The sequence below is a fragment of the Schistocerca piceifrons genome, chromosome 1 (assembly GCF_021461385.2).
Source record: "Schistocerca piceifrons isolate TAMUIC-IGC-003096 chromosome 1, iqSchPice1.1, whole genome shotgun sequence".
NCBI lineage: Eukaryota > Metazoa > Arthropoda > Insecta > Orthoptera > Acrididae > Schistocerca > Schistocerca piceifrons.
Genome location: NC_060138.1, coordinates 687,455,599 through 687,482,436, shown reverse-complemented (window position 1 = coordinate 687,482,436; position 26,838 = coordinate 687,455,599). Strand labels below are relative to the sequence as shown.

General features: G+C 43.7%; 1 protein-coding gene across 5 annotated transcripts in view; it reads right to left on the bottom strand.

Annotated features, from left to right (window-relative positions):
- The window catches only part of LOC124709616 (tumor susceptibility gene 101 protein), a 162,724-nt gene that overhangs the window by 69,147 nt on the left and 66,739 nt on the right, over positions 1-26,838 (bottom strand). For all 5 annotated transcript variants that reach the window (XM_047240854.1, XM_047240853.1, XM_047240855.1 and 2 more), the window contains 2 exons: positions 16,059-16,222; positions 15,856-15,973 (listed from right to left, as the gene is read on the bottom strand). In XM_047240854.1, the coding sequence (XP_047096810.1) occupies positions 15,856-15,973; positions 16,059-16,222 (282 nt within the window). The remainder of the gene's footprint in view (positions 1-15,855; positions 15,974-16,058; positions 16,223-26,838) is intronic.

The following is a 26,838-nucleotide window of genomic DNA, read 5'->3' as shown; positions in this document are numbered from 1 at the left end:
AGCATTGGTATGCGGCAGGTACTGGCTTGTTCCGTAGCCTCTTCTTCACACTTGGCAGGAAGCCTTAGCATTGAACAGTTGTGTTGTTACAGTGTAAAGAATGGAACCCTGCAAAGAACATCGGTCAATGCTATTGAAGCAATGTGCTGTCATTGAATTCTTGACAGCAGAACGTGTCACCTCAAAGGAGATTCATCAGAGATTGAAAGCAGTTCATGGTAATTGTGTTGATGTGAGTACTTTGTGTTGTTGGGCGAGAAGTTTAACGATGTTGATGCAAGAACATCTGACCTGCGTGACCAACAAAGAGTTGGACGTCCTGTGACAGCAACCACTGAGTTTCACAAGCAAAATGTTGATAGATTGACTCAGGACGATCATCATATCACTCAGAGAGAAACTGAAAGCACAATCAGCATTTCACAAGAACGTGTGGGTCACATTATTGCTTTGCTTGGCTATCGAAAGATTGTGCATGATGGGTATCCCAGATGCTGACTACCAAAATGAAAGCGCACAGACTTGAAATTTGCCAGGAACTCCTCTCGCGTTACGAGAATGAAAGCTACACCTTTCTCCATTCAATCATGTGACATCATTATGCCTCTGATGAAGACATTGAGAGAACTGAGAGACTGAGGTTTCAGAAACAGAGTGTCGACTACTTCCATGAGTGCTTCAGAAAACTTGTTCATCATTGGCAGAAATTTATCCAATTGGCTGGTCATTATGTGGAAAAGTGAATATTTACGAATTATTTCTGCATTTGATTTATTAAAATATTCCCACCCAAACCCAATTAACGAAGGTGGAGGCATTACTTTTCATTCGACCCTCGTATAATCTTAGCTTTATTATTTTTGTTTGTTTTAAAGTTTTTACTTTAATACAATGTCATGTGTTAAAACTGATGGGCTTACATGCTGTCTGAGAACTTTTGTGATCTTACATCTGTTCTCTAAAAGTCTTTCGTGGAATATATACACTGGAATTAGTAGAGATAATAACTCAATATTTAGTTAAGTTGTTCAGTCACTTAAAGTCAAAATGTTAAATAAAAAACAGGGCATCAGAATTTATGATTCTGAGGAACGGGGGATTCTCTGTACATAAGAGGCCAATTCATTTGTTTCGAATTACCTGTGGAGTTCTCAGAGGTCTATGTGTTTGCCAAAAGCCATGGATACAAAATGCAAACTGAGACAAACCATCAAAATCCCGTATCACTTGATGCTCTTTGACAGGATTGACAATTACATGCTAGCATGATCATGGTTGTCAGTGATCCCAGTCTCACGACATGTGCATTTGCTAGATAGTAGCTCCACAAGACAAAAGTGCAACATCACTATAGTCACAAGAGAATTGCCACCTTCAGTTCATGTTTACCAACAGGGAAATGTTGGAATGGCAGTAAACAACTGATCGTCTGTTGGCTTTCGGAGAACAAAAACAGCAAATTGTTATAATATACGGACCTCCAAGATTCATTATTTTTACTATCCCAAATTAAAACAGTTGCAAGTCCTTTAAAACATCCCCTTCAAACTTTTTAGCAAACTACTGTGAACCATTCAAGGTAACCGCTGACATCATCTCACCCTCCTTGTAAATTTTAGGAGACCAGCTACTGTCTGCATATTTTCACTGTTAATTGCCAGCTATTGCAAAAATTGTTGTCAAGAGATACTAAAAATGGCTGTTATGAGGTAAGAATCCCAAAATGTTTAAAATACAGGCACAAATTCAGAAAATTTACGTGTTCACTTTTATTGCAAGGATCTACTCGAAAATATATGTTTTTCTACACTGATCAAACAGTGATTAAAAAAAATGGACCTGGTATACCAGTTACAACCTTTTTATAGGACTAGCTTAAGGTGATAAGGAGTGGCTATTCCCTCACTCACTAAATTTCTTATGACTATTAAAAGCAGGCACTTGGAATCAGTAATGAATATAATCTATATTTATGAGTGAAACATTTTTCTCTGGCTATTTTATTTGGCTCTTTTGGGATTTTAGTTGAGCCAGTCACAATTTAGACTGTGATGAACAAGTTGAGTGATTTGAAACCCAAACCAGTGCATCAACTGGAAGAGTAATGCAGTGGATACTGTCATACACTGTAACAAAAGTTTTCAGAAACAGTAGTGTCAGTGTACCCTTAGTGTTGTACATGCTTGCTACAGAGGTACAGTTAATTGCACAAGGAAGGTTATCCAGTATATGCACCAAGTATCTAACTGGTGAACCATACTGGCAAGTCTCATTCTTCATCATAGTCTATATATCTTGCTTTCTTTGATTTCTATTTTTTGCAGTCGACTGAACACATACATTTATCACAATATAGTTAATCCAACTGATTATTATTTAAGCTGTTCCTATAAATAAATAAATGGATATCCTCTTTTCAGCAGTCTATAACATTCTGATTCGGGTGCAATGATGCACTACTCCAGAGAACATTTTCTAGGCACTTCTACAGTTATCTGTTTTCCCTTACTGGCAAAATATTCATAACACCCGTTACCTCCTATTATTCCATTACTTTTCTGCTTTACTGCTGTATCAATTTTACATTACACATACAGAGTGTCCATGATTACAGTACAAATTACAAAACAATGTAGAAAGAGAACCACTGCTCAGAATGATGTCAAATTTGAACATCACGGGGAAATCAACTAACAAAAATTGGACTAATAGGTGGCATTGTAAGCATCAGAATATGCACACCATCAGACGCGGAGCACATGGCTGTTCGAGTCTCCGACTGTGACGCCCAACATGACTGTCTCCATGAAGGATCACATGCTGCTAGTAAAGCTCTTTTGTAAGATCAATGACTGTGCGCCAGTAGCCCTACAGAAGTAATAGACACTTGAGAATATGGAAAAAAGGCATTGATCCATTGTCTGCTAAGGGTTTGGACCAAAGGATTACATAATTCAAAAAGACAGCTTCATTTGAAGTGCAATGTGGTAGAGGGACGAAAGCACTTGATGTGATGTCTGTCAAAAATGTGGCCACAGTGTTGCAGGAAGGGTCGAGCAGTGGTGTTCAAACATTCAGCACACAAGGATTTGTCCGAACGCTGAACGTGCCTGCATGTACAGTGCATACGATCATACAAAACATCCATGTTCAGCAGCTGCTTCCTGCTGACCTGCCAGCAAGACAAACGTTCGTTCTGGAATTTCTTGCTCACATGGAAGTGGACAATGAATGACTATGAAACATCCTGTGGACAGACAAAGCCCATTTCCATCTCCTATGACACGTTAATATGCAGCATTGTAGAATATGGGCAACACAAGATCAGCACTCACATCAAATGGTATCAAAAGATGATATACAGGAGACTAAACCACAAGTAAAATGACAAAGGAGCTAAAAGGAAGGCACAGGGAATTGTCACTGGCTGGCCACTTGTGTAAGATATGGGCAAGCCAGTCTCCCACGAACACATTGAAATCATCTTCCTAAAATCTTGTTAAAAACGTTGGACAATTAACAAAACTATAAAACTCGAACCACATTCGTTTGATCGTTACCTAAAATAGGCTGTAGATCCATCGGCAAATCAGCCATGGTCAGCTGGTCAGATAATAAAATGCACTCCACTTGTGGCATACAGTGATCTGTATGCCACAAGTAAAACATGCTGGAGGGTCCGCTCGCTGGAGCAAAAATACGAATGTCATACGGCTGTGGCCTATGCGAATTCAAGTGAGGAGGACCTCGTCCTGTCAACATGACTGGAAGGAGGTATGCCACAGCCTATTTGTGGGCTTTACGACACGGAGCTTATTGTCAGTAACTTCCAGTTAGTTATCCTCCCGCTGACGCAAGACTCTGGATCTCAACAGTGATGTCATAGCACACAGGGGTATGACATACTTATTTAAGACCTGAGGATCAAGGCATGCCTTCCTGACTGCTAGATCTGCCCTTTCGTTTCCCACAATTCCCTGGTGCCCTGGTACCCAGCAGAAAGACACCTTCTTCCTCAGCCATTATAGGTGGAGGACGCTATCCTGGATAGTCTGGACTACTTTATCTCCTGGGTACAAATGTTTCAGAGAGTGAAGGGCACTCAGAGAATAGGAACGGACAATAAATTTAGCACTTGAATAAAGTCTCATCTGCTCCAGTGCCTGCAAGACCGCATACAATTCTGCATCAAAGACAGTCAAAGGCTTGTGGCAGTCAAACCTTGAGGACATGATCTGTGAAAACAACATAGCAACCAACAAAATCCCTGTTTCGACCCATCTGTAAAAACAGTGTGACAGGCATGGTGCTTAGGTAAAATGTCAGAAAATACCACATTAAAAACAAGCTGCAGCTCTTTCTCTCCTGTACTGCACCAGATCTAAAACCACTCTGCGCCTCTCCAGTAACCAGGGCGGCAGACAGTTAAAACCCTGGGTTTGGGGCCATACAGACTCCACAGTGAGTGACTCCAGCACACACTGCACACAGATCCCAAATGGCATTGTAGACAGTTGGAGAAAAGGTGCTCCAGAGGCAGACAAGCAACAGTATGGTGTGCGATTGAAGTCAGAGCTGCGAGGAACTTACACGTCTGATGCACCATGAGGTGCTGGCGCCAGATGGTAAGTGGCGATTCCCCCACCTCATCACAGAGGCTGGGTACGGGACTGGTCCGATAAGCACCCGTGGCCAGCTGAACCCCCTCATGGTGGACAGTGTCAAAGATCCGCAAATAAGAGGGCCTTGATGACTCATACACTGTGCACTCATAATCCAGTCACAAATGCATGAAAGTCGTATAAAACTGGAGGAGATGTGCCCTGTCTGCTCCCCAAGATCTGTGGCTAAGGCACTTTAAGATATTCAGTGCTTTCAGGCTTCTGGCTTTAACGTCTCTCAGATGTGACAACCACGACTATCTGGAGTCAAAAATGAGGCCCAGAAACTTCACACAGTCTCTAAAACATAGGATGGTGTCCCCCATATGCAAATTAAAAATATGACGAGAACGATTAAAATGAACACACACACACACACACACACACACACACACACACACACACACACACACACACACACTTATCCACAGAAAACTGAAAACCTGACTTTGCAGTCCATTCCTCTAACTGCCGCACTGTAAGTTGTAACTAGTCGCTCGCTGTTGCAAAACTGCAGGAGGAATAGCAAACAGCAATATCATTCACAAATATGGAGTATTGTACAGGACTCCGTGCTGTAAATGTGATACTGTGTATGGCTATGGCAAGAAGAGTAACACTTACAACACTGCCCTGTGGGACACAACTGTCCTGTTCAAATTGATCTGACAGTGAGCTCTCACTTGGAGAAAGGAGAGTTGTAGGCATCAGAACAGTTGGATCTGAAGTCCAACTTGCCTCTCTCGACAGTTGCACGGTAGCAACTAACTGCCAGATCCGGGCTTGCATCGGCTGTAGCATTTGCAAAATGTTTGGCCAGCGACTGAGTGATGTCTCCAGGTGTCGTTTGGGGACACTCCTGTTTAGCACTGGTAAACGACTGTGTTTACTGGATATACACTGGATGGCTTCCCATACTTTTGTAGAACAAGTGGAACAGTTGATGGAGTCCAGGAACGCTTGCCATGACCATATTTTGCTCTCCTACACGACGTGGTGAACCTTGACTCTTGCGATTCAAAAGGCTGTGAGGGTGTCCACTGTCGGGTGGCATTTAAACCCTCAAAGAGCCATATGCCTGACCCGGATGGCTGAATGGCACTCTTCTGTCTGCCAAGGTACAGGTCGCTTCCTAAGAGGAGTGAAACACTTTGGTATGGCTAGGTCGGCAGCATGATGGATCACATGCACGCTGTGGTCCACCCATTCCTGGACGCTGTCACAGTGTTCAAACGCCACCAACTGGCTGAACAGCGCACAGTTAGCCCTGCCAATCATCCAAGTTGGTGGCTTCTGTTCCAGTAGTCCACAGCCCAGTAGATGAACATAGGTTGGGCAGCGGTCACTCGAATGAAGGTCGTCAATGACCTTCCAGTGAAGAGAGTCAGCGGGAGAGCAAAGAGATACGTCTGTGGCCGAGAATGACCCAGTAGCAGCACAGAAATGAGTTGGAGTACCATTGTTTAGAATGCACAGCTCTTGAGATGTCAGGAGGTGCACCAAAACTCAACCCCAAGGACAGGTAGGGGTCAAGACCCACAGGACACGATGGGGATTGAAGTCTTCCAGGAGGAGAAACGGTTGGGGGGTTGTTCCACAAGTTCTGCAGCAGCCCCGGAGTTTACTGCATCCAGCAGAAGTAAATAAAGAGAGCAAACTGTAACATAATTTCAACTGCAGATGCTTGCAGGTCAGTATCCAGGGGGAGGGCAGAGGAGTGGTGTTCTCTCCTTTGGCCCTTTCCCCAGTCAGGTCACCCTTGCAATATAGTGTATAGCCCCATAGTACAGGGGAAGCAGATACTTTTACTTGTGTTTCCTGTAAACACAAGCACAGGGGGTGTTGCAGTGCTCGGAGCTTCGGTTCCTCCACATGTGTCCTGAATCCATTCATGTTCCACTGTATAATTGGTGCCATCTGTCATGGGGGGTAGTACTTTCATACTGACTTCCTGCCTAGGAGGGGAGCCCACAATGGTTAGAGGCTCAGTCTTGGGATGAGATGATTGCCCCAGTTCGACATCAACCTCCACTGCCTCCGAGAAAGATTCGAGAGAGACATCATATAGGAAGACATCAACATCATCAGATTAGGTACCTCCTGTCTCCTTCAGTGGGAGATTCTTTGCCTTTGACTTTGATTTTTTTTTTTCCGAGATGGCTCTGGTAGTGGTTGTAGCAGCGCTGGGCAGTGCATAAGACTTGACCCCTGGAGGGGCAGGAAGATCCAAGATGTCAGCAACCAGGGCCTTTTCTGAAGTTCTGGGGGGAGGGGCAGTATTCAAAGGAACTGCAGCAGTTTAAGTGCATTGACAAATGCAGGTGCTAGTGCTGGCAGTGGCAACCTCCATTTGTGTAGTGGCATCAGTTTCCGGGACGGGCTGTTTCAGAATGGAAGAAAAGCAGGCAGCAAATGTGGGTGGCTGCATAGACTTGTATAACTTCTTGGCTTCACCATAAGGGATGTGCTTTGTCATTCTGATCTCCGGGATCTTCTGTTCCTAAAGGAAAACTCAGCAGTCCCTGCTTCACACAGGGTGATCCCCAGAGCATTTGACACACTTTGGAGGAGAGGAGCAACCAATTTTGTCATGGGCATTTCCCACATGTCTTCTCCTTTACAGCCAACAGTAGTGTGCCCAAAGTGCTGGCATTTAAAACACCACATTGGATTTGGGTAATGAGATTTTACATTTACGCAGAGGAAACCTGTATTCACGTGCTCTGGTAGTTCGGGGCTGTTAAAAGTAAGGATAGAAGAATCTGATTTTACAAGACCACTATCCACCCATTTCATAACATTTTGCACATCAACAATGCCTTCCTGGGACCATTTGGCTTTCAATTATTCTCGGGGAATGTCAACTAGAACCCTGCAAGTTACAACTCCTTTGCTGTAGTTCCAGCTGCTGTGAAATTCAGTTTCTATCGCATAATCCCCAAGGCATTAAGCTTTCTGAAGGTCCTGGACTTGTTGGAACTAGATGTTTCAGCAAACAGGGTACCAATGCGCAAGTGCTTAACAGGCTTTAAGGTAACAGCAATGCCTTCTAAGCCTTCTTTTAAATATAAGAAATATATTCTGCAATACTGCCTCAATCAGCAGAACTGGATACATGAGCACCCTTCTTAGACTGGGTGTTGGTACCTTCTGGCAGCCCATCCCTTATGCTGGGAGCAGCTAGGGAAATAAGGACCCATTTAGACAGAGCCCCATGTGCATGAATGAGCCTTATACAACTGAGGTGCAACAGTTTTCCCCATAGGTTGCCCGCTAACGAATGTTCCACCTCAGCAGCCACGCATCCCATCAGCATGCAGCACACCTTGAGACTGAGGTTTTTTTTATACAGGTTTATTCCATCCTCATGCTCTGGGCAGTCAAGCCAAGATTCCTGTTCCCTGATATGCTCAACGTTCCACCACTGCACTGTATGGTGGTTGCTGATAATGTCCAGAACTTACACTAATAGGGGGCTGGCAGCACTTACCAGTCCACTGCTCTGGAACCCCAGGGTCATCAAAACCATACCAGCAAATGAATGCTGAGCCCCTGAGGGTGAGATGACTCCTGCAGGTCCCGCTACCTGTACCGTGATTGGCAAATAGTATGAAAGTCTTTTGCACACCAACGTAATTCCAGCCTTTTAACACGGTGGCTCTGTGGGTAGGATCACTTTTACGTAAGATGGTGCTCCTCCACATGTTGCACTGCCAGTGAAGCAGCTGCTGCAAAGGCATTTTGGAAATGTTAGAATCATCATCTGCCATTTCCCTACAGCCTGGCTGTCCAGATCAGCTGATCTTAATCAGTGTGACTTCTGGCTGTTCAAATGGCTCTGAGCACTATGGGACTTAACTTCTGAGGTCATCAGTCCCCTAGAACCTAGAACTACTTAAACCTAACTACCCTAGGGACATCACACACATCCATGCCCGAGGCAGGATTCGAACCTGCGACTGTAGCGGTTGCGCGGTTCCAGACTGTAGCGCCTATAATCGCTCGGCCACACCGGCCGGCCTTCTGGCTGTGGTGTTATCTGAAACATGATGTGAACAGTGTTCCAATTCCAGATGTACTTGAATTTAAGGCACGCATTGTGCAATGCATTCTGAACGTGACCACTGAGATGCTCCAATCTGTTGTGGAACATGCTGTTTCTCGACTTCAGTTTGAGGCAGAAAACGGTAGACTCCTTACTGAACATGTTTTGCACCGGCCACATGACAATCAGAAACTAACGACATTTTGCTTTTTATGTGGTTTTTGGTTGGTTGGTTGGTTGGTTGGTTGGTTTTGGGGTTTGACGGCGGCTAAACATCAAGGTCATCAGTCCCCAGTTCCAAACAGACATACTTGTAAAAGGCCTATACAGTAAAAGTGTAACCTCTGCACCCAGAGGGAGAGAACACCAAGGAGTACAGAGCTAAAATGAACACCGCAGTAACACAAAATAGAGGACACTTAAAAGGAGCAGAGCAAATAGTTGACTAGAGTACAACAGAATACAGTGGTTGATGGATACCGCGCACCAAAGGGTCCCGAGAAAAACACTGGTCGAGTGCTTGCAATCCACTCAGGGAGTCACTGCATATGACAAACGACTACCCAGGACAGGAGAAAAGGTGAGTGAGTGTACGATAAAGAGCAACCAGCTCCGCAGTGAAAACACTGCTCCCACAAGGCAGGGAAAGCTGCTCAACGTAGTCGCTGTGGATGAAAGCAAACCCAGTGCACCCATCGACCACAGAACCATCGGTGGAGAGTACATCTGCATCGCGAAATGAGGCAAGAAGAGCCAGGAATTGTTGACGAAGACTGGCAGGTGGAACGGAGGACTTGGAGTCGCAGGACAAATCTAAGCAAAGCTGCAAGCGAGGGAGGAACCAAGGAGGGGTGGAAGAAGAGGGCCGGAAGGATGGAGGAAGGGGAACGGACTCGAGTGATGAGAGAAGGGAATGAACACGGACTGCGATCGGGAGACCCGACCTAGGGCGCCGCCGTGGGGAGGGGAGTGCAGAAGATGGAAAAAGGAACCTGTGGTTTGGGTGGTCGGGCAAGGCATGGACGTGGGCGATGTACGACGCAAGCAACTGTTGTTGGCTGAATCATAGGGGAAGGATTCCAGCTTCTACAAGAAGGCTAGTCACCGGACTAGTGCGGAAGGCACCTGTCGCCAGTCTGATGCCACAATGGAGAATCGGGTCGAGGATCTGCAACGTTGAAGGTGCTGTTGAGTTGTACACCATGCTCCCATAGTCAAGACAGGACTGGACTAAGGCCTTATCGAACTGTAGGAGGGTTGTTCGTGCAGCCCCCGCCCCCCCCCCCCCCCCCCAAACGGTGTGGCTGAAGCAGCGAAGGATGTTGAGGTGCCGCCAGCACTGTTGTTTAAGCTCGCGAAGATGAGGTGTCCAAGTGAGCTGAGCATCAAACAGCATGCCAAGGAAGCGATGCGTCTCCTCAATATGAAGGAGTTCATTGGCAAGGTAGAGCTCTGGATGGAGGTGGACCGTTCGATGACGACAGAAATGCATCACCCGGGTCTTAGACGCTGAGAACAGAAAACGATGGTTGGATGCCCAAAAATGTGCCTTACAGATAGCTCCCTGCAGCTGCCGTTCAGCGACACTGATGCTTGGGGAACTGTAATAAAGACAAAAGTCATTGGCATATAGAGAGGAACAGACCGATGAGCCCACCGCAGCTGCAAGACCATTAATCTCCACCAGAAAGAGGGGAACGCTGAGAACCGAGCCCTGCGGGACACTGTTCTCCTGAATATGGGCAAAGCTAAAATAAGTGCCAACTCTAACCCGAAAGGAGCGATTGGAGAGAAAATTCTGTAGAAAAATCTGAAGTGGACCCCGTAAGCCCCATTCGTGCAGTGTAGCAAGGATATGATGGCGCCAGGTGGTATCGTACGCCTTCCGAAGATCAAAGAACTAGATGTTCTCAGTGGGTAAAAGCTGTACGAATAGCCGACTCTAGCAAGACTAAATTGTCGATCGCTGAGCGGCCCTGACGGAAGCCCCCCTGTTGCTGGGCTAGGAGGCTCTGAGCTTCGAGGATCCACATTAGCCGCCAACTCACCATCCGTTCCAGGAGTTTGCACATAATGTTGGTAAGGCTGATAGGGCAATAGCTATCAACCACCAGAGGATCTGCACCAGGTTTCAGCACCGGGATGGTAACGCTATCCTGACAACGAGTTGGGAAAACCCCCTCCGTCCAGATGCGGTTAAACAGGGCGAGTAATTCAACCTGACAGTGCGCCGAGAGATGGTGAAGAAACTGGTTGTGAATTTGGTCTGGACCTGGAGAGGTATCAGGGCAAGCTGTAAGGGCACTTTGGAACTCCCATTCACTAAACGGGGCGTTGTATCATTCCCAATGGTGTGTGCGAAACGACAACTGTGTACGCTCCGCCTGCTCTTTAATGGTGCGGAATTCTGCACTGTAGCCTGCTGTTGCGGAAATACAGGCAAAGTACTCTGCCAGATGTTCGGCGATGGCGATTGGGTCAGTACAAAGTGTACCCTGAAGAGAAAGGCAAGGGACAGATGCATGAGGGCGAAAGCCAAAAATGCGCCGAACCCGCGACCACACCTGAGATGGGGAGGTGCGAGAACCTATGGTGGCAACATATCGTTCCCAGCAGTCCTGTTTGCTCCGACAGATTAACCGCCGAGCCCGGGATAGCTTCTGCAATCTGTGGTGTCCACCAAGGGACTCACTTATGCCTTAGGGTACTTGAAGAGCAGGGGTCAGTTGCCTCGGCAGCAGAAACAATGGCCATAGTGACCTCGTCCACTGGCAAATCAATATCACCAGGAAGCGGGGCAATGGCTATAGTAGCTGAGGTGTAGGCTGCCCAATCAGCTCCATGAAGAGACCATCATGGCAGCTGGTCAGGGCGTTGGGATTGAAGAAGAGAAACCAGGATAGGAAAGTGGTCGCTACCACAGAGGTCATCATGGACCCTCCAACTGAGGTATGGAAGAAGACCTGGGCTACTAAGAGATATGTCAATGGCCGAGTATGTGCCATGAGTCAAGCTTAAATATGTGGGAGCACCAGTGTTAAGGAGGCAAATGTCCTGCTGTGCCAAGAGAGCCTCAACGTTCCTACCCTGGCCTGAGATCTGGGCCCCACCCCATAAAGGGTGGTGGGCATTTAAGTCCCCCAGGAGGAGGAATGGCAGGGGGAGCTGGGCAATCAAGGCAGCTAGGTCGGCAAGAGGGGCAACCTCATCCGGGGGAGGGTAGAGGGAACAGATGGTAAGCCCCATTCCTGCCCGGATTCTAACAGCCACAGCCTTGTGAGCCGTGTGAAGTGGCACTGGGGCACTAGGAACAGTGGCAAGAACATAAACATAGAGACCGCCAGACACCCTGTCGTATTCCATGCGGTTCTTATAGTAACCCCGGTAGCCACAGAGGGAGGGGGTCCGCCGAACAGAAAACCAGGTTTCCTGTAGAGCCAGACAAGTGGCAGGGAAGCAGCACAAAAGCTGATTCAACTCAGCAAGGTGGTGGAAAAAACCATGGCAATTCCATTGAAGGATAATGGTATCCGATTGTGAATGGAAGACATGAAAGAACATGGGGGGGAGGGGGGGGGGGGGGCGGCGCTCGCCGCCACCGATTGCGAAGTAGCCTGATCAACTTCCATTGGAGGTGCTCCTGAGTGAATGCTAGATGCTCCACATCATCTTCAGGTGCAGTGGTGAACTCCTTTTCTGTCCCTATGTCCTTCTCCTTTTGATTTTTCTTCTTTTTGGTAGGGTCCCGTTTGTCCTTCAGTTTATCAGGCTGGGTGGGCTTTTCCGACCGAGTCTCATGGACTGAGGAAGACCTGGAAGCCCTACGGCCCTCAGGTGGTGGCTTTTTCAGCCACTGGCTGACATCTGATGGGGCAGGAACCGTGGAAGGGAGGGCACCAAGCAATCCCCTCCGCGCGAGGGGAGCTGGAGGAGGCGGGCAGTTCTCTGGCTCAGAGATGGGGACTGAAGTCCCCAAAGAAGGAGGGGTTGTTACTCCCGATGATGATAACGGGAGCAACGGAAGAGGGTGTTCCCCCAACTACCTGGGGGGCAGGAATAGACGGCTGGGCTGGAGGGTCCACAAAAAGCGCCTGAGCTTGGGGGCTCATCGCCAGGGATGGCGACATCGAAGCTGCTGCAGCAAATGTCGATGAAATGCTCACAGGGTGAAGTCGGTCATACTTGGTCATACTTGCATTTAGCCTCTGTGCAAGTGAGCCTGCCCAAGGTCTTATACTCCATAATCTTCCATTCTTTGTGATAAACCGCGCAGTCTGACGAGCAAGGTGAATGTTTCTGTCTGCAGTTGACACAAACAGGGGGCAGCGAACACGGGACATTGGGGTGGGAGGCACGTCCACAATCCCGACAGGTAGGGTTGGCGTCACGTCTCGATAACATATGCCCAAACCTCCAGCACTTAAAGCAGCGCATGGGAGGAGGGACGTAAGGCTTAACATCACATCGATATATGATCACAGTGACCTTCTCGGGCAGGGTGTCTCCCTCGAAAGCCAAGATGAAGGCGCCGGTGTGGACCCTACTATCTTTAGGTCCCCTGAAGACATGTTGTACAAAGTGGACACCGCGGTGTTCCAGATTTGCACGGAGCTCATCATCAGACTGCAACAACAGGTCATGATGAAAAATAAGTCCCTGAACCATATTGAGGCTCTTATGAGGCGTAATGGAGACTGCAACATCACCGAGCTTGTCACAAGCAAGCAATGCCCGTGACTGTGCTGGGGATGCTGTCTATATGAGGACTGCTCCAGACCTCATTTTAGATGTGCCCTCAACTTCTCCAAACTTGTCCTCTAAAATTTCCACAAAAAACTGAGGCTTTGTGGTCAGAAATGAGTTCATCTGCAAACGAGGAAAATACGTCTCACCAGGTAATTTAGACCGCCGTTCCTCCCCTGGTGTGGGCAGGGAAGGGAACGATTGGGGGTCATACTGTAAAGCATTGAACTTTCCTTTCTTAGAGACTCGTGCTTGCGCACTATTCGTATTTCTTTTCATGATGGTCCCATGAGCAGCTAGGGTAAGGAATGTCCACCCAGACAGAGCCCCGCTTACCTGGGTAAGCCTAATACAACCGGGGGTGGCAGGTTCCCCAGAGGTCGCCCGTTAGCAACTGTTCTACCTCAACAGCCATGCGTCTCCTCGGCGCACAGCACATATTGAGATTGAGGGTTTTTTATAGAGGTTTATACCATCCTCGTGACCCAGGCAGTTAAGCAAAGATCCCCAGGCTCTGTACCGTACAATGTTCCACCATTGCGCCTTATGGTGGTCGTTGAAGCACGCTCAGAGCTTACGGTATTGAGGACTGGTGGCACTTCCCAGTCCCCAGCTCAGGGACCCCAGGGTCGCCAAGCCCGTACCCAGCAACTAAATGCTGAGCCCCCTGAGCGTTATGTGGTTTTTGGCCTCAGGACAATTAAAAACTAATTTTTCCCATCTGATGTGGCATTATCTTGCTGTGGTGGGTGGGCTTACCTAACTAACAGTGCCACAACTGCTGATTGGCAAACTTGTGCAATCCTACAGATTGAACAGCATGGATGGTGTAAAATTCAACTCAAAACATAGCTGTCATGCTGCAGTTCACCTATCATTTCTAGCTGACCCCATTTACAATGTCATCTACTTTCTTTTATTTCACCATTCCTCCCCCCCCCCCCCCCCCCCCATATACTGATAATATTCTGCTCAAATTTGATGTCATTCTGAGAAGTGGTTCTCCCTCCACAGTGTTTTGAAAGTGGAACACACTATAATAATGCAGTAACATTTAGGTCTGTAGTTCAAATCAGACTTTTTGTTGAGATTGATTTAAGATTGGATTTCTCCAAATATAAAAGAAGCACTATTAGGCAGTCTTTTGTAACTATTAACAAGTAGGGAAAAGAAGAAACTAAATTGCAGCATGTTAATAATATCACAAAATTAGTTTTTCTATGTCCTGAGAGTGTCATTATCCTGCAACTGTATGTTCAATTAATGAAAGGCTGCTCCACTTGCTGATATGTACTTTATTAAAGTCCACAACCGCACATTCAGGTGCTTTACAATGGACATGAAAATCCTATTTTAATGCATTATATGACAGATACATAAATATTTTACACAATAAATTTAATATAAGACATTTGCACAATGAAAGACTTATAGCACATACAAAATTTACTGCTCTGACTGCAAGGCTATCTACTTTGGACTAGTGGAAGGAATTTTAAAATGTGATAAAAGGAATATATAGAGGGGGGATGGGGGGGGGGGGGGGGAGAAGAAGGAGGAGGAGGAAGTAAATCCAGCTTTGCAGGTCACCTTATGTGAGATAGTCACGTAATGCACAGTATCAAAAACAATCCTTTAATTCTTCACACAATGAAGGAATACTTTATGGACATATGTGAAGAAACAGAAAATTATACCAACCAAGGAATAGACACTTAATACTTAATAGACAGTGCATACTAAGAGACATGAACATATGCTGCCCCACTACTGACAACTTCTTTTAAAAATACTCTGCAAGTTCATGGCTGCATCTAGGTGTTAGTAAAAATGTTCTTTTAAGCAGTCCCTGTTGTGTCCAAGACATACTAGTGGTCTTTACAGATCCCTGTGTTTTAATTTTTCATCACTCTTGCTACACTTGACCTGGATGCACTGTCCACAGCAACTATTTGAGATTCTCATTAAATCTAAAAATTACTTTTAATTTTTTATTGAGAAAACACGCAATTTAACATTTTGAACGTGTCACAATACAACTCATTTTAAAGATGAAGCATGGCAATACTTTTCATGTGTCAAATTGTACAGTTTTTAAAATTATGACAAGCCAAGTTTCTCACGAAATTATTGGGCATATAACTTTTAAACCCACCAGGCTTTTACTTTTTTATCATTTGATGTTGCTGCACAACAGTACAATGTAAGATATATATTCTGCCCATACTTTTACTATACATGTGTGCATTAACAATGGCAGTTTCTCTTTCATTTTAAAATGGTCTGGATTCACAGGCTGAAACCAGCTGAGAAGTTAAATAAAGTACATACCAGCAATGGAGGAGTGGTCTTTCAATAATACTACAAAACAGCCAATAAAAAGCTGGTCGTAATCTTACCACTTACCATGTGTGGGGTAAGGTGTGCTGGTTGGGACATCAGACCTTGTTTTAGCAAACACTGGTGGCTGCTCTCCAAATGTCACTATCATAACCTGTATCAGGCCAACCAAATCAGACTGAGTCTAAAAAGAAGAAGAAAAGAGTACGTAACACACAAAAATGTAGATAATGGTCTCAAATTATTTGTGTGTACAGCACAGGACTCACTGGAACCCAGTCATGAAGATACGGAAGGTAAACCTTTCCACTGAAGTCAACGTATCTTGATGCTTTGATTTGCATATCTGGAGTTGGCTTTACGTAACACATTGGAGCATTATTTGGATGAGTGTCCATTAACCAAATGCACACCGGTATGTTATATACATTTCCTGTTCCCAAAAAAGAAAAATCAACTAGTCAAAATAATGCATAAATATCAGAAAATACGTAAATACATATTTGATTACAAGCTTTGAACTTGCTTACAGTCTTATATTTATACATGAAAAATGAAATTAGAAAAAGTACCCTACATACCTGTTGCTACTGACTACAACTTTCCAACTTATATTTGTTTTTTTACTTAATTTTGTTTGTTGGTCATCTAATAATATTTTTGTATGATGCATTGAGAAATTTGATAATCTTGAATTAAACAGAAGCATACCATCACACTGCTGCAGTAACTGCTTACAAAAATGATTCACAACGGCAGCACTATTCGCCCACCACAAAGATTATATTCATGCCTTATTGTGATGCTCCAGCACTTGAGGAGCTCTATGATAGTAGATTTAACAAGTGTGTCAGCAAGTGCACAGCATTAGTTTACGGAAAGTATGAAAAGTAGCTATATCAAACAATAAGTAACCGGTAAGTTTTGAGGAAACAAGGAGCGAAAACTTCGTACATGGAGTGTCTGGTGAAACTATTACATCATAGAAGTCTACACATAAACTGATCAAAGGATTAACTGGCAGCAAAGAAACTGTTGCTGATGCTTTCCAGTATTACATTGGATAACATCATTGAAACTCTGCAATATTTCACATGCTCATTATTTTCAAGTGATGAAAGTTGGTGTTTGACGAAACAGCAACATTTAGTACACTAGAAAAGCATTAAAGAAAATATAGCACAAAAATTGGCAACAAGAATGCAGGAAGCAGGTAATTATCATTTGATGAACACCAAAGTTATGAATGGAGACACACCACATTCAATTAATTGCTTCTAATACTGATGTAAGCAAAGACTGTAAAAGGAAGAGATAAGATGGAACAATGTTGCTGGCATAACGAGGTACAGAGCAGGTATAATGTACGGAAAAGCAAGGAAACAGATGATTTCCTTACAAATGGGATGGAAAATGTTCTAAAATAATTGAAAACATAGAAATACAGAGGTGAAAACACTTAACATACACATCCTGCATTATTTGAAAAACACTTTTTTTGAAAGGAGGATGCACGACTTTGGCATTGGAAGGTTACAAATTATCCAACAGAAACACAGAAAGCAGGAACATGGAAGTCGTTAGTGTCATATAACACAAAAAAATTCTGTATATATACACACAAAAAAAGTTTTGCATCAACCTGGTTCCCAGACCTCCTGAAGATAGGAGGTGACTGTGGATATTGCAACACAGACACAGTCCCATTCACTGTTCAGAAATGTCACTAAACCCGCCCAAAGATGTAAACAACCATGCATGAGCAGCCCCTATTAGATGGAGGGAGTCCGACAGCCGATCAGTTCCAGTCATTTCACCAGGAAGAAGGTGCAAGGTTCGTGTTGTCTGTAGTTCAACCATGCCTAGATGGTCAACACTGCGGTTCGGTTGTGTCCACATTGTTACTTTGTGCCAGGAAGAGCCCTCAACAAGGGAAGTTTCCAAGCACCTCAGAGAGAACCGAAGTGATGTTGTTCAGACATGGAGGAGATACAGAGAGACAGGAACTGTCAATGACATGCCTCGCTCAGGCCACCCAAGGGCTATTACTGCAGTGAATGATCACTACTTACGGATTATGGCTCAGAGGAACCCTAACAGCAATGCCACCGTGTTGAATGATGCTTTTCGCGCAGCCCCAGGACATCATGTTACGACTCAAACTGTGCACAATAGGGTGCATGATGCACAATTCCACTCCCTATGTCCATAGCGAGGTCCATCTTTGCAACCACGACACCATGCAGTGCAGTACAGGTGGACCCAACAACATGCCAAATGGACCGCTCAGGATTGGCATCACGTTCTCTTCACTGATGAGTGCCACATATGACTTCAGCCAGATAATCGTCGATGATGTGTTTGGAGACAATCCCGTCAGTTGAACACCTTAGACACACTGCCAGTAAGTGCAGCAAGGTGGAGGTTCCCTGCTGTTTTGGGGTGGCATTATGTGGGGCCGACGTACACCGCTGGTGATCATGGGAGGTGCCGTAATGGCTGTACGATACATGAATGCCATCCTCCGACCCATAGTGCTACCATATCGACAGCATATTGGCAAGGCATTATATTCATGGATGACAATTCGCGCCCCCATCGTGCACATCTTGTGAATGACTTCCTTCAGGATAATGACACTGCTTGACTAGAGTGGCTAGCATGTTCTCCAGACATGAATCCTATCGAATATGCCAGGGATGGATTGAAAAGGGCTGTTTATGGACAATGTGACCCACCAACCACTCTGAGGGATCTATGCCAAATCACCATTGAGGAGTGGGACAATCTGGACTAAAAGTGCCTTGATGAACTTGTGGATAGTATGCCATGATGAATACAGGCACGCATCAATGCAAGAGGACGTGCTACTGGGTATTAGTGGCACTGGTGTGTACAGCAATCTGGACCACCACCACTGAAGGTCTTGCAGTATGGTGGTACAAAATGCGATGTGGTTTTCCTGAGCAATAAAAAGGGCAGAAATGATGTTTATGATGAACTCTATTCCAATTTTCTGTACAGGTTTTGGAACTCTCGGAACCGAGGTGATGCAAAACTTTTTTTGATGTGTGTACAATCAGAGACTGCAAGACTATGATCTGAGCTCACGTTTCCTATGGAGCCAGTCATATTGTAAATAAGAAATTTGAAACGTTTGCAATCGCAACACAAAGAAATGTTGGACGAAAAACAATGATTCACTGAAAGACAGATATACAAGAATGAAAAGCAGCAGTGTACAAATAAATTTGGAAAAGGATAAGAAGATGGAGATATACTTCACACACTCGGCTGTGCTAGAAACTGGCCACAGACCACTAACAAACTTGCAGTTCTAAGGATTAACATTAACTCAATCAAAAACATAAGATTTTACTTGTTACATATAGTGCTATATTTAATACGAAACACTAATGTCCGAACCTCTGTGAGCTCATGCACAGATGGAGCAACTCTTACTTGTATAGCAAAGCATTTATGACTGTATAGGGCATATTCATTTACAATACAATAAGTATAACATATATCCTAGCATAAAAACAGAACAGTTGATAATCCAAGATTCTTTTTGAACATTAAATGGAGTTGATGTTTTATTACATTATGACAATTTATGCTATCAGGTGAATGTAACAAAACATGTGGACTCTTAATTACTGATCCTGCTAACACTTTGAATGCAGCAAGCATTGCTGGATATAGATGTCAAACACCTTGTAATCTGTACGGAGAATTTTCAATCCTTGTCCCAAAGCCAATCAATTGAGCAGTCATATCATATCCCCATACATCGAAACCAAATTCTGCTGACTGAAGAATATTATACTGTAATACAATCTCTGTGTGTTTACCACTTATCTCTCCCACATTCCCTCCTCCTTACCCACCCTGGTCCAATTTCTCTGTTGTCTGAATATTTGTATCATTTCACAGCAAAATACTCACCAGCCACAAACTATCCACAAAAATTAAGTTCTAATATCGTTCAACATTTGACACTAGTCAGTAAACATTACAACAAATAGCCCTTGATATTAAGTTACTTGTCCTCCTCTGTAATGAACAAACATTCTGTAATACCTTTAGCATTTAAGGTATGTTTCATTTAGATAGTACCCTCCAGGTGACCATTAGTCAAATGTTGCCTACTGAAGGTCTAAAAATCAAAACCCACAATTAATTTCTGAAGTTGTTATGGCTTTTATTTTCCACGATCTTCTCACATTACTGAAAAATATTTGCTCTTGCCCCAGTGATTTGTGAACCAGTCTCTTTTCTTCCAATGTAATGTAACAAGAGAAAGCTCTGGTCTGAAACTATTTGAGCTTACCATTATTATTAACAGTGACACTGTTTGTAGAGTCTCAATTAACAATGCACTATTACTACAACCTGGTGTCTCCAGCAAGTTTACACCTACTCTAACACAATTATTCAAGATTTTTTCACCACAGGGTGGTCACCTACAAACCACATATCATCAGATTAAAAAACCTCCAAAAATACTATTTCCTTTTTCAAGTGCCAGTAATAATTTTGTTGTTGTTGTGGTCTTCAGTCCAGAGACTGGTTTGATGAAGCCCTCCATGCTATTCTATCCTGTGCAAGCTTCTTCATCTCCCAGTACCTACTGCAGCCTACATCCTTCTGAATCTGCTTCGTGTATTCATCTCTTGGTCTCCCTCTACGATTTTTACCCTCTACGCTGCCCTCCAATACTAAATTGGCGATCCCTTGAAGTCTCAGAACATGTCCTACCAACTGATCCCTTCTTCTTGTCAAGTTGTGCCACAAACCCCTCTTCTCCCCAATTCTATTCAATACCTCCTCATTAGTTACGTGATCTACCCATCTAATATCCAGCATTCTTCTGTAGCACCACATTTCTAAAGCTTCTATTCTCTTCTTGTCTAAACTATTTATCGTCCACATTTCACTTCCATACATGGCTACACTCCATACAAATACTTTCAGAAACGACTTCCTGACATTTAAATCTATCATCAGTTATTTTGCTCCCCAAATAGCAAAACTCCTTTACTACTTTAAGTGTCTTATTTCCTAATCTAATTCCCTCAGCATCACCTGACTTAATTCGATTACATTCCATTATCCTCGTTTTGCTTTTGTTGATGTTCATCTTATACCCAACTTTCAAGACACTGTGCATTCCGTTCAACTGCTCTTCCAAGTCCTTTGCTGTCTCTGACAGAATTACAATGTCATCGGCGAACCTCAACGTTTTTATTTCTTCTCCATGGATTTTAATACCTACTCCAAACTTTTCTTTTGTTTCCTTTATTGCTTGCTCAATATACAGATTGAATAACATCAGGGATAGGCTACAACCCTGTCTCACTCCCTTCCCAACCACTGCTTCCCTTTCATACCCCTCAACTCTTATAACTGCCATCTGCTTTCTGTACAAATTATAAATAGCCTTTCACTCCTTGTATTTTACCCCTGCCACCTTCAGAATTTGAAAGAGAGTATTCCAATCAACATTGTCAAAAGCTTTCTCTAAGTCTACAAAAGCTAGAAACGTAGGCTTGCCTTTCCTTAATCTTTCTTCTAAGATAAGTTGTAAGGTCAGTACTGCCTCACGTGTTCCAACATTTCTACGGAATCCGAACTGATCTTCCCCGAGGTTGGCTTCAATCAGTTTTTCCATTCGTCTGTAAAGAATCCGCGTTAGTATTTTGCAGCTGTGACTTATTAAACTGATAGTTTGGTAATTTTCACATCTGTCAACACCTGCTTTCTTTGGGATTGGAATTATTATATTCTTCTTGAAGTCTGTGGGTATTTCGCCTGTCTCATACATCTTGCTCACCAAATGGTAGAGTTTTGTCAGGACTGGCTCTCCCAAGGCTGTCAGTAGTTCTAATGGAATGTTGTCTACTCCGAGGGCCTTGTTCCGGCTCAGGTCTTTCAGTGCTCTATCAAACTCTTCACGCAGTATCATATCTCCCATTTCATCTTCACCTACACCCTCTTCTATTTCCATAATATTGTCCTCAAGTACATCGCCCTTGTATAGACCCTCTATATACTCCTTCCACCTTTCTGCTTTTCCTTCTTTGCTTAGAACTGGGTTTCCATCAAAGCTCTTGATACTCATGTAAGTGGTTCTCCTTTCTCCAAAGGTCTCTTTAATTTTCCTGTAGGCAGTATCTATCTTACCCCTAGTGAGATAAGCCTCTACATCCTTACATTTGTCTTCTAGCCATCCCTGCTTAGCCATTTTGCACTTCCTGTCAATCTCATTTTTGAGACGTTTGTATTCCTTTTTGCCTGCTTCATTTACTGCATTTTTATATTTTCTCCTTTCATCAATTAAATTCAATATTTCTTCTGTTACCCAAGGATTTCTACTAGTCCTTGTCTTTTTACCTACTTGATCCTCTGCCGCCTTCACTACTTCATCCCTCAAATCTACCCATTCTTCTTCTACTGTATTTCTTTCCCCCATTCCTGTCAATTGTTCCCTTATGCTCTCCGTGAAACTCTGTACAACCTCTGGTTTTGTCAGTTTATCCAGGTCCCATCTCCTTAAATTCCCACCTTTTTGCAGTTTCTTCAGTTTTAATCTACAGTTCATAACCAATAGATTGTGGTCAGAGTCCACATCTGCCCCTGGAAATGTCTTACAATTTAAAACCTGGTTCCTAAATCTCTGTCTTACCATTATATAATCTATCTGATACCTTTTAGTATCTCCAGGATTCTTCCATGTATAAAACCTTATTTCATGATTCTTAAACCAAGTGTTGTGTTCTATTTATAGGGGACTCAACAATGCACAAGTGGTCATTTTGTAGAATCGGGTATACTGCCTATTGTTCGCATCTTCCCAACGCAATATTTCGACACTGTAACTCAGCGTTTTCATCAGGTATTTCCTGGGACTGGTCGCTTTGCTGACCAGGTCCCATACTAATGCTTGGGCAGTGCCTAGTGTTCAATCTGCTGTCTGCATCCACTGTGGCTGTTTCTTGTGGTGGTATCTGTCTCCAACCTTCCCCTCTTTCATCTGCACCAGTTGCAGCTGTCTTCCACAGTGGCAGCCATTCCACGGCATTTCATATTACTTCTGCAACTGCGAAGCACATTTCTAGCAGTATTGTGAGGCAGAAGACGTCCCCTGTGCTGTTCATGAGCACTGTGTCTCTCTCTCTCATGGGCATGTCATCCTCCTGGCATTCTGAAATTGGTATGCACCTGTGAGATGCGTTTACTGTATCATCACGCTGCTGTTGGAGTTGTGTATCATATCTGGGCATACCGCAGCAATCTCTTGTAGCAGTAGCTGCTGTCTGGTGTTCTCCTTTAAGTTTGTCCCTAGGTTGTGAGCTGCTGGAAGTTTCAGCAAGTTTCACCCAAGGAGGTAGTTGCCACCTTGTGCTCTGTATGGGGGTCTGGTTCTGGTTGTCTAAGATTCATTACCAGAGAAGTGAACTTCCTTCTGGTGTCTGTGTAACAGAAGCAAAGCCGGATTCCACACTGAACTGAGCTGGTGCTCCACTATTCGGTTGATCGTGTTCTCTGCCAACTTGACTTCAACAGATTCACTGATGACACTATCCCAGAATCTGGGGGTTCAAGCCAGGATCCTGGCTTTATCATAATTCATGGTGTGTTCAAGTTCCAGGCAATGTTCTGTTATTGCTGATTTAGTGGCCTGCCATAGCCTGGTAAGTATTTGGTGTTCCTTACACCTTACATTAACTGTTCTGGTAGTCTGACCAATGTAAGACATTCCGCATTCACAAGGTGTATAGTAAATGCAGGTTTCCTTAAACCCCAGATCACCCTTGACCATTCTAAGAAGCACCCAGATCTTGCTGGGCACTTAGAACACACCTTTGATTTTGTGTTTCTTCAGGATTCTGCTGACCTTAGCAGAGACAGGCCCCTACATATGACAGATAGGCTACCTTCCTGGTCTCTTCTTCTTGTCCCTCTTCAGTAGTATCAGGTCGTCTGGTGGTATGTAACACTTTGCAAATGTCCCTAGTTGAATATCCACTGTGCCTGAACACTTGTAACTCTGTTATCAAGCTGTCTTGGTTGGAGTTTGTCTTGGCTCTGTGTGCAAGTGTTCTGAGCATCCCATTCTTCTGTGTTGGGTGTTGGCAACTGTCAGCCTGTAGATTCAAGTCAGTATGTGTCAATTTCCTATACACACTATAGCCGAATGTGCCACCTGCTTTCCTCTCCACCAGAAAATGTAGGAATGGGAGTTCACCACCATTCTCTAGTTCCATAGCAAACTTAATGTTCGGATGTCTTTAGTTCACATGGTTTAGGAATTCATCCAATCTTTTGCAGCCATGTGGCTACATGATGAACGTGTCATCAACATAGCTGAAGAAAAATGTAGGCTGGTGGGCAGCAGTTGTAAGGGCCTCATCTTTGAAAAAACAAAATCAGCAATAGCAGAACATTGCCTGGGACTTGAACACACCAAGAATTATGACAAAACCGGGATCCTGGCTCAAATTCCAGATTCTAGGGTAGTGTCATCAATGAATCTATTAAAATCATGTTGACAGAGAATGTGATGAAATAAGAAGCAGGATACCAGCTCAGTACAGCATGGAACTAGCTTTGGAACTACAGAGCAACACCAGAAAAAAGTTCCCTTCTCTGGTAATGAATCTCGGATGACTGGGGGCATAATTAACAGGATATGGCCTCATATGGAGCACCAAGCAGCAACTAGCACCTCAGGAGACAGCCACAGTGGTCACAGACAAGATAGGGAACAACATCAACCACTTGAAACCTCAAGCACTGCACAACCTGACAGCAAGCATAATACGGAACACCAGATGGCGGCTACCACCACAAGAGATTGCTGCAGCATGTGCATACATAATACACAACTCCAACAGCATAAGGCTGCAGACAGCTGGAATGAATGTGAATGGAAGAGGGTATATGCCTGGACATCTGGACATGGATACCTCTGCAAGAAACAGTCACAGTATATGTGGACAGCACTGTGAACACCAGGCACTACCCAGGTATAAATATGGGACTCGGTCAGCAAAGTGATCAGTCTCAAGAAACACCTGATGAAGACACTGAGTTACGATGTTGAAATATCATGTTGGGAGGATGCAGGCCACTGGTGGTGCACCCGATTCTATAAGACTATACCAAATTGCAAGGCATGTCTAAGAAACTCCTTGTTGTGCATAACTTGTAATCACAGTTCCCTTTCATTTTATAAAGAAATAGAAATATTTATCATCAACATTACATTTCTAATTATCAATATTTCTGTTTTTTGTTTTTGCTTGTTTCCATTCTTCTAAGTTTTGTACCTTTAAATTTTCTGTCTATTAATATTAATTCACTTGTTACTTTGGACTTTGGGTCATTCAACATCAAATAACACAGGTCATGTCACCCATCGTATCAGATTTTCACTTTGCACAGTTGCTTATACTTATAACATACAAATTTGTGCAAAATCTTTTTGCTCTCAAGGCTACAACTTTTTTTTATATTGAATTTTAAATGTAGTGATTTTCTGATGACTGGGCTCTGCAAGAATGTCAATGCAAAATGGTACTTATCGACATAAATGCCCATAACTCAGGTGTTTATGAAGCTTTTCATTTGGATTTTTTTTCATAGATTAAGAGAAGTATATACTTAATAGACACGTAATTATGTAAGAAGTAAAGTTACAAAGAACAATACAAAAAAATTTGTGTGTGTCACTTTCCAATTTATGGAAAAGTACAGACACATTGAAAAATGCTTACATCACATTACTCCAACCTGGTGGGAACTCACAATTAGTCTTAAATAATTCCCAGGACACTACACATTGTAATAAAATAAAATTATTAATGGGTTTCCACAAATGAACACACAAATAAATCTGATATTACAATACATTGTGTTGTGAGGAAGGAAACAAAAAATTCTAAGTAAGATCATTCATACCTGACATCCACTGCTTCAGATTTTCATGAGTCTTTTTCTGCTTGTTATTTTTTGCATTGCAATAGTCAATGCAGAATTTCTCCATGCACTTCATGTATTATTCTTTGAGGGGAAAATGGAAATTTTTAACTAACATAAATGTTGCAACTGAAGTTTGTTGTTCGGAAGGGATGTATCTTTTGGAAAAAAAAATAATTACTATTCTTGGCTTACAGGAATATAGAAAATCAACTTAAGCTGTTGTGGTGCAAATAACGATTTTTTAAAATGTAAAACACTTTCTGACAGGTGATACAGATGTACAAGGGTGAGTCAAATGAAAACCTTAAATATTTTTTTAAATATTGTGCAGAAGTGGTACAGAGCTTTATCACTTTTCAAAATAATCTCCCCCACACTCAATGCAAGTCCTCCAGCACTTACTAAGTGCATAAATTGCTTAAGAAAAAAATTCTTTTGGTAGTCCGCGCAACCACTCATGCATGGTGAGGCGTACCTCTTCATCAGAACAGAACTTCTTTCCTCCCATTGCGTCTTTGAGTGGTCCCAACATATGGAAATCACTTGGGGCAAGGTCTGGTGAGTATGGTGGATAAGGAAGACACTCAAAATGCAGGTCTGTGATTGTTGCAATTGTTGTAGAGGCAGTGTGGGGCCTTGCATTATCATGTTGCAAAAGGACACCTGCTGACAGCAATCCACATCACTTTGATTTGATTGCAGGCCACAGATGATTTTTTAGGGGATCTGTGTATGATGCACTGGTGACAGTGGTCCCTCTAGGCATGTAACGCTCCAAAATGATGCCTTTTTCGTCCCAAAAGAGAGTCAGCATAACCTTTCCTGCAGATGGTTCAGTTCGAAACTTCTTTGGTTTTGGTGATGAGGAATGGCACCATTCCTTGCTCGCTCTCTTCGTTTCCAGTTGGTGGAAGTGAATCCAGGTTTCGTCCCTAGTAACGATTGTTGGAAGGAAGCCATCACCTTCTCATTCAAAGTGCCGAAGAATTTCTTCACAAGCATCAACATGTCGTTCTCTTATTTCAGGAGTCAGCTGCTGTGGCATCCATCTTGCAGACACTT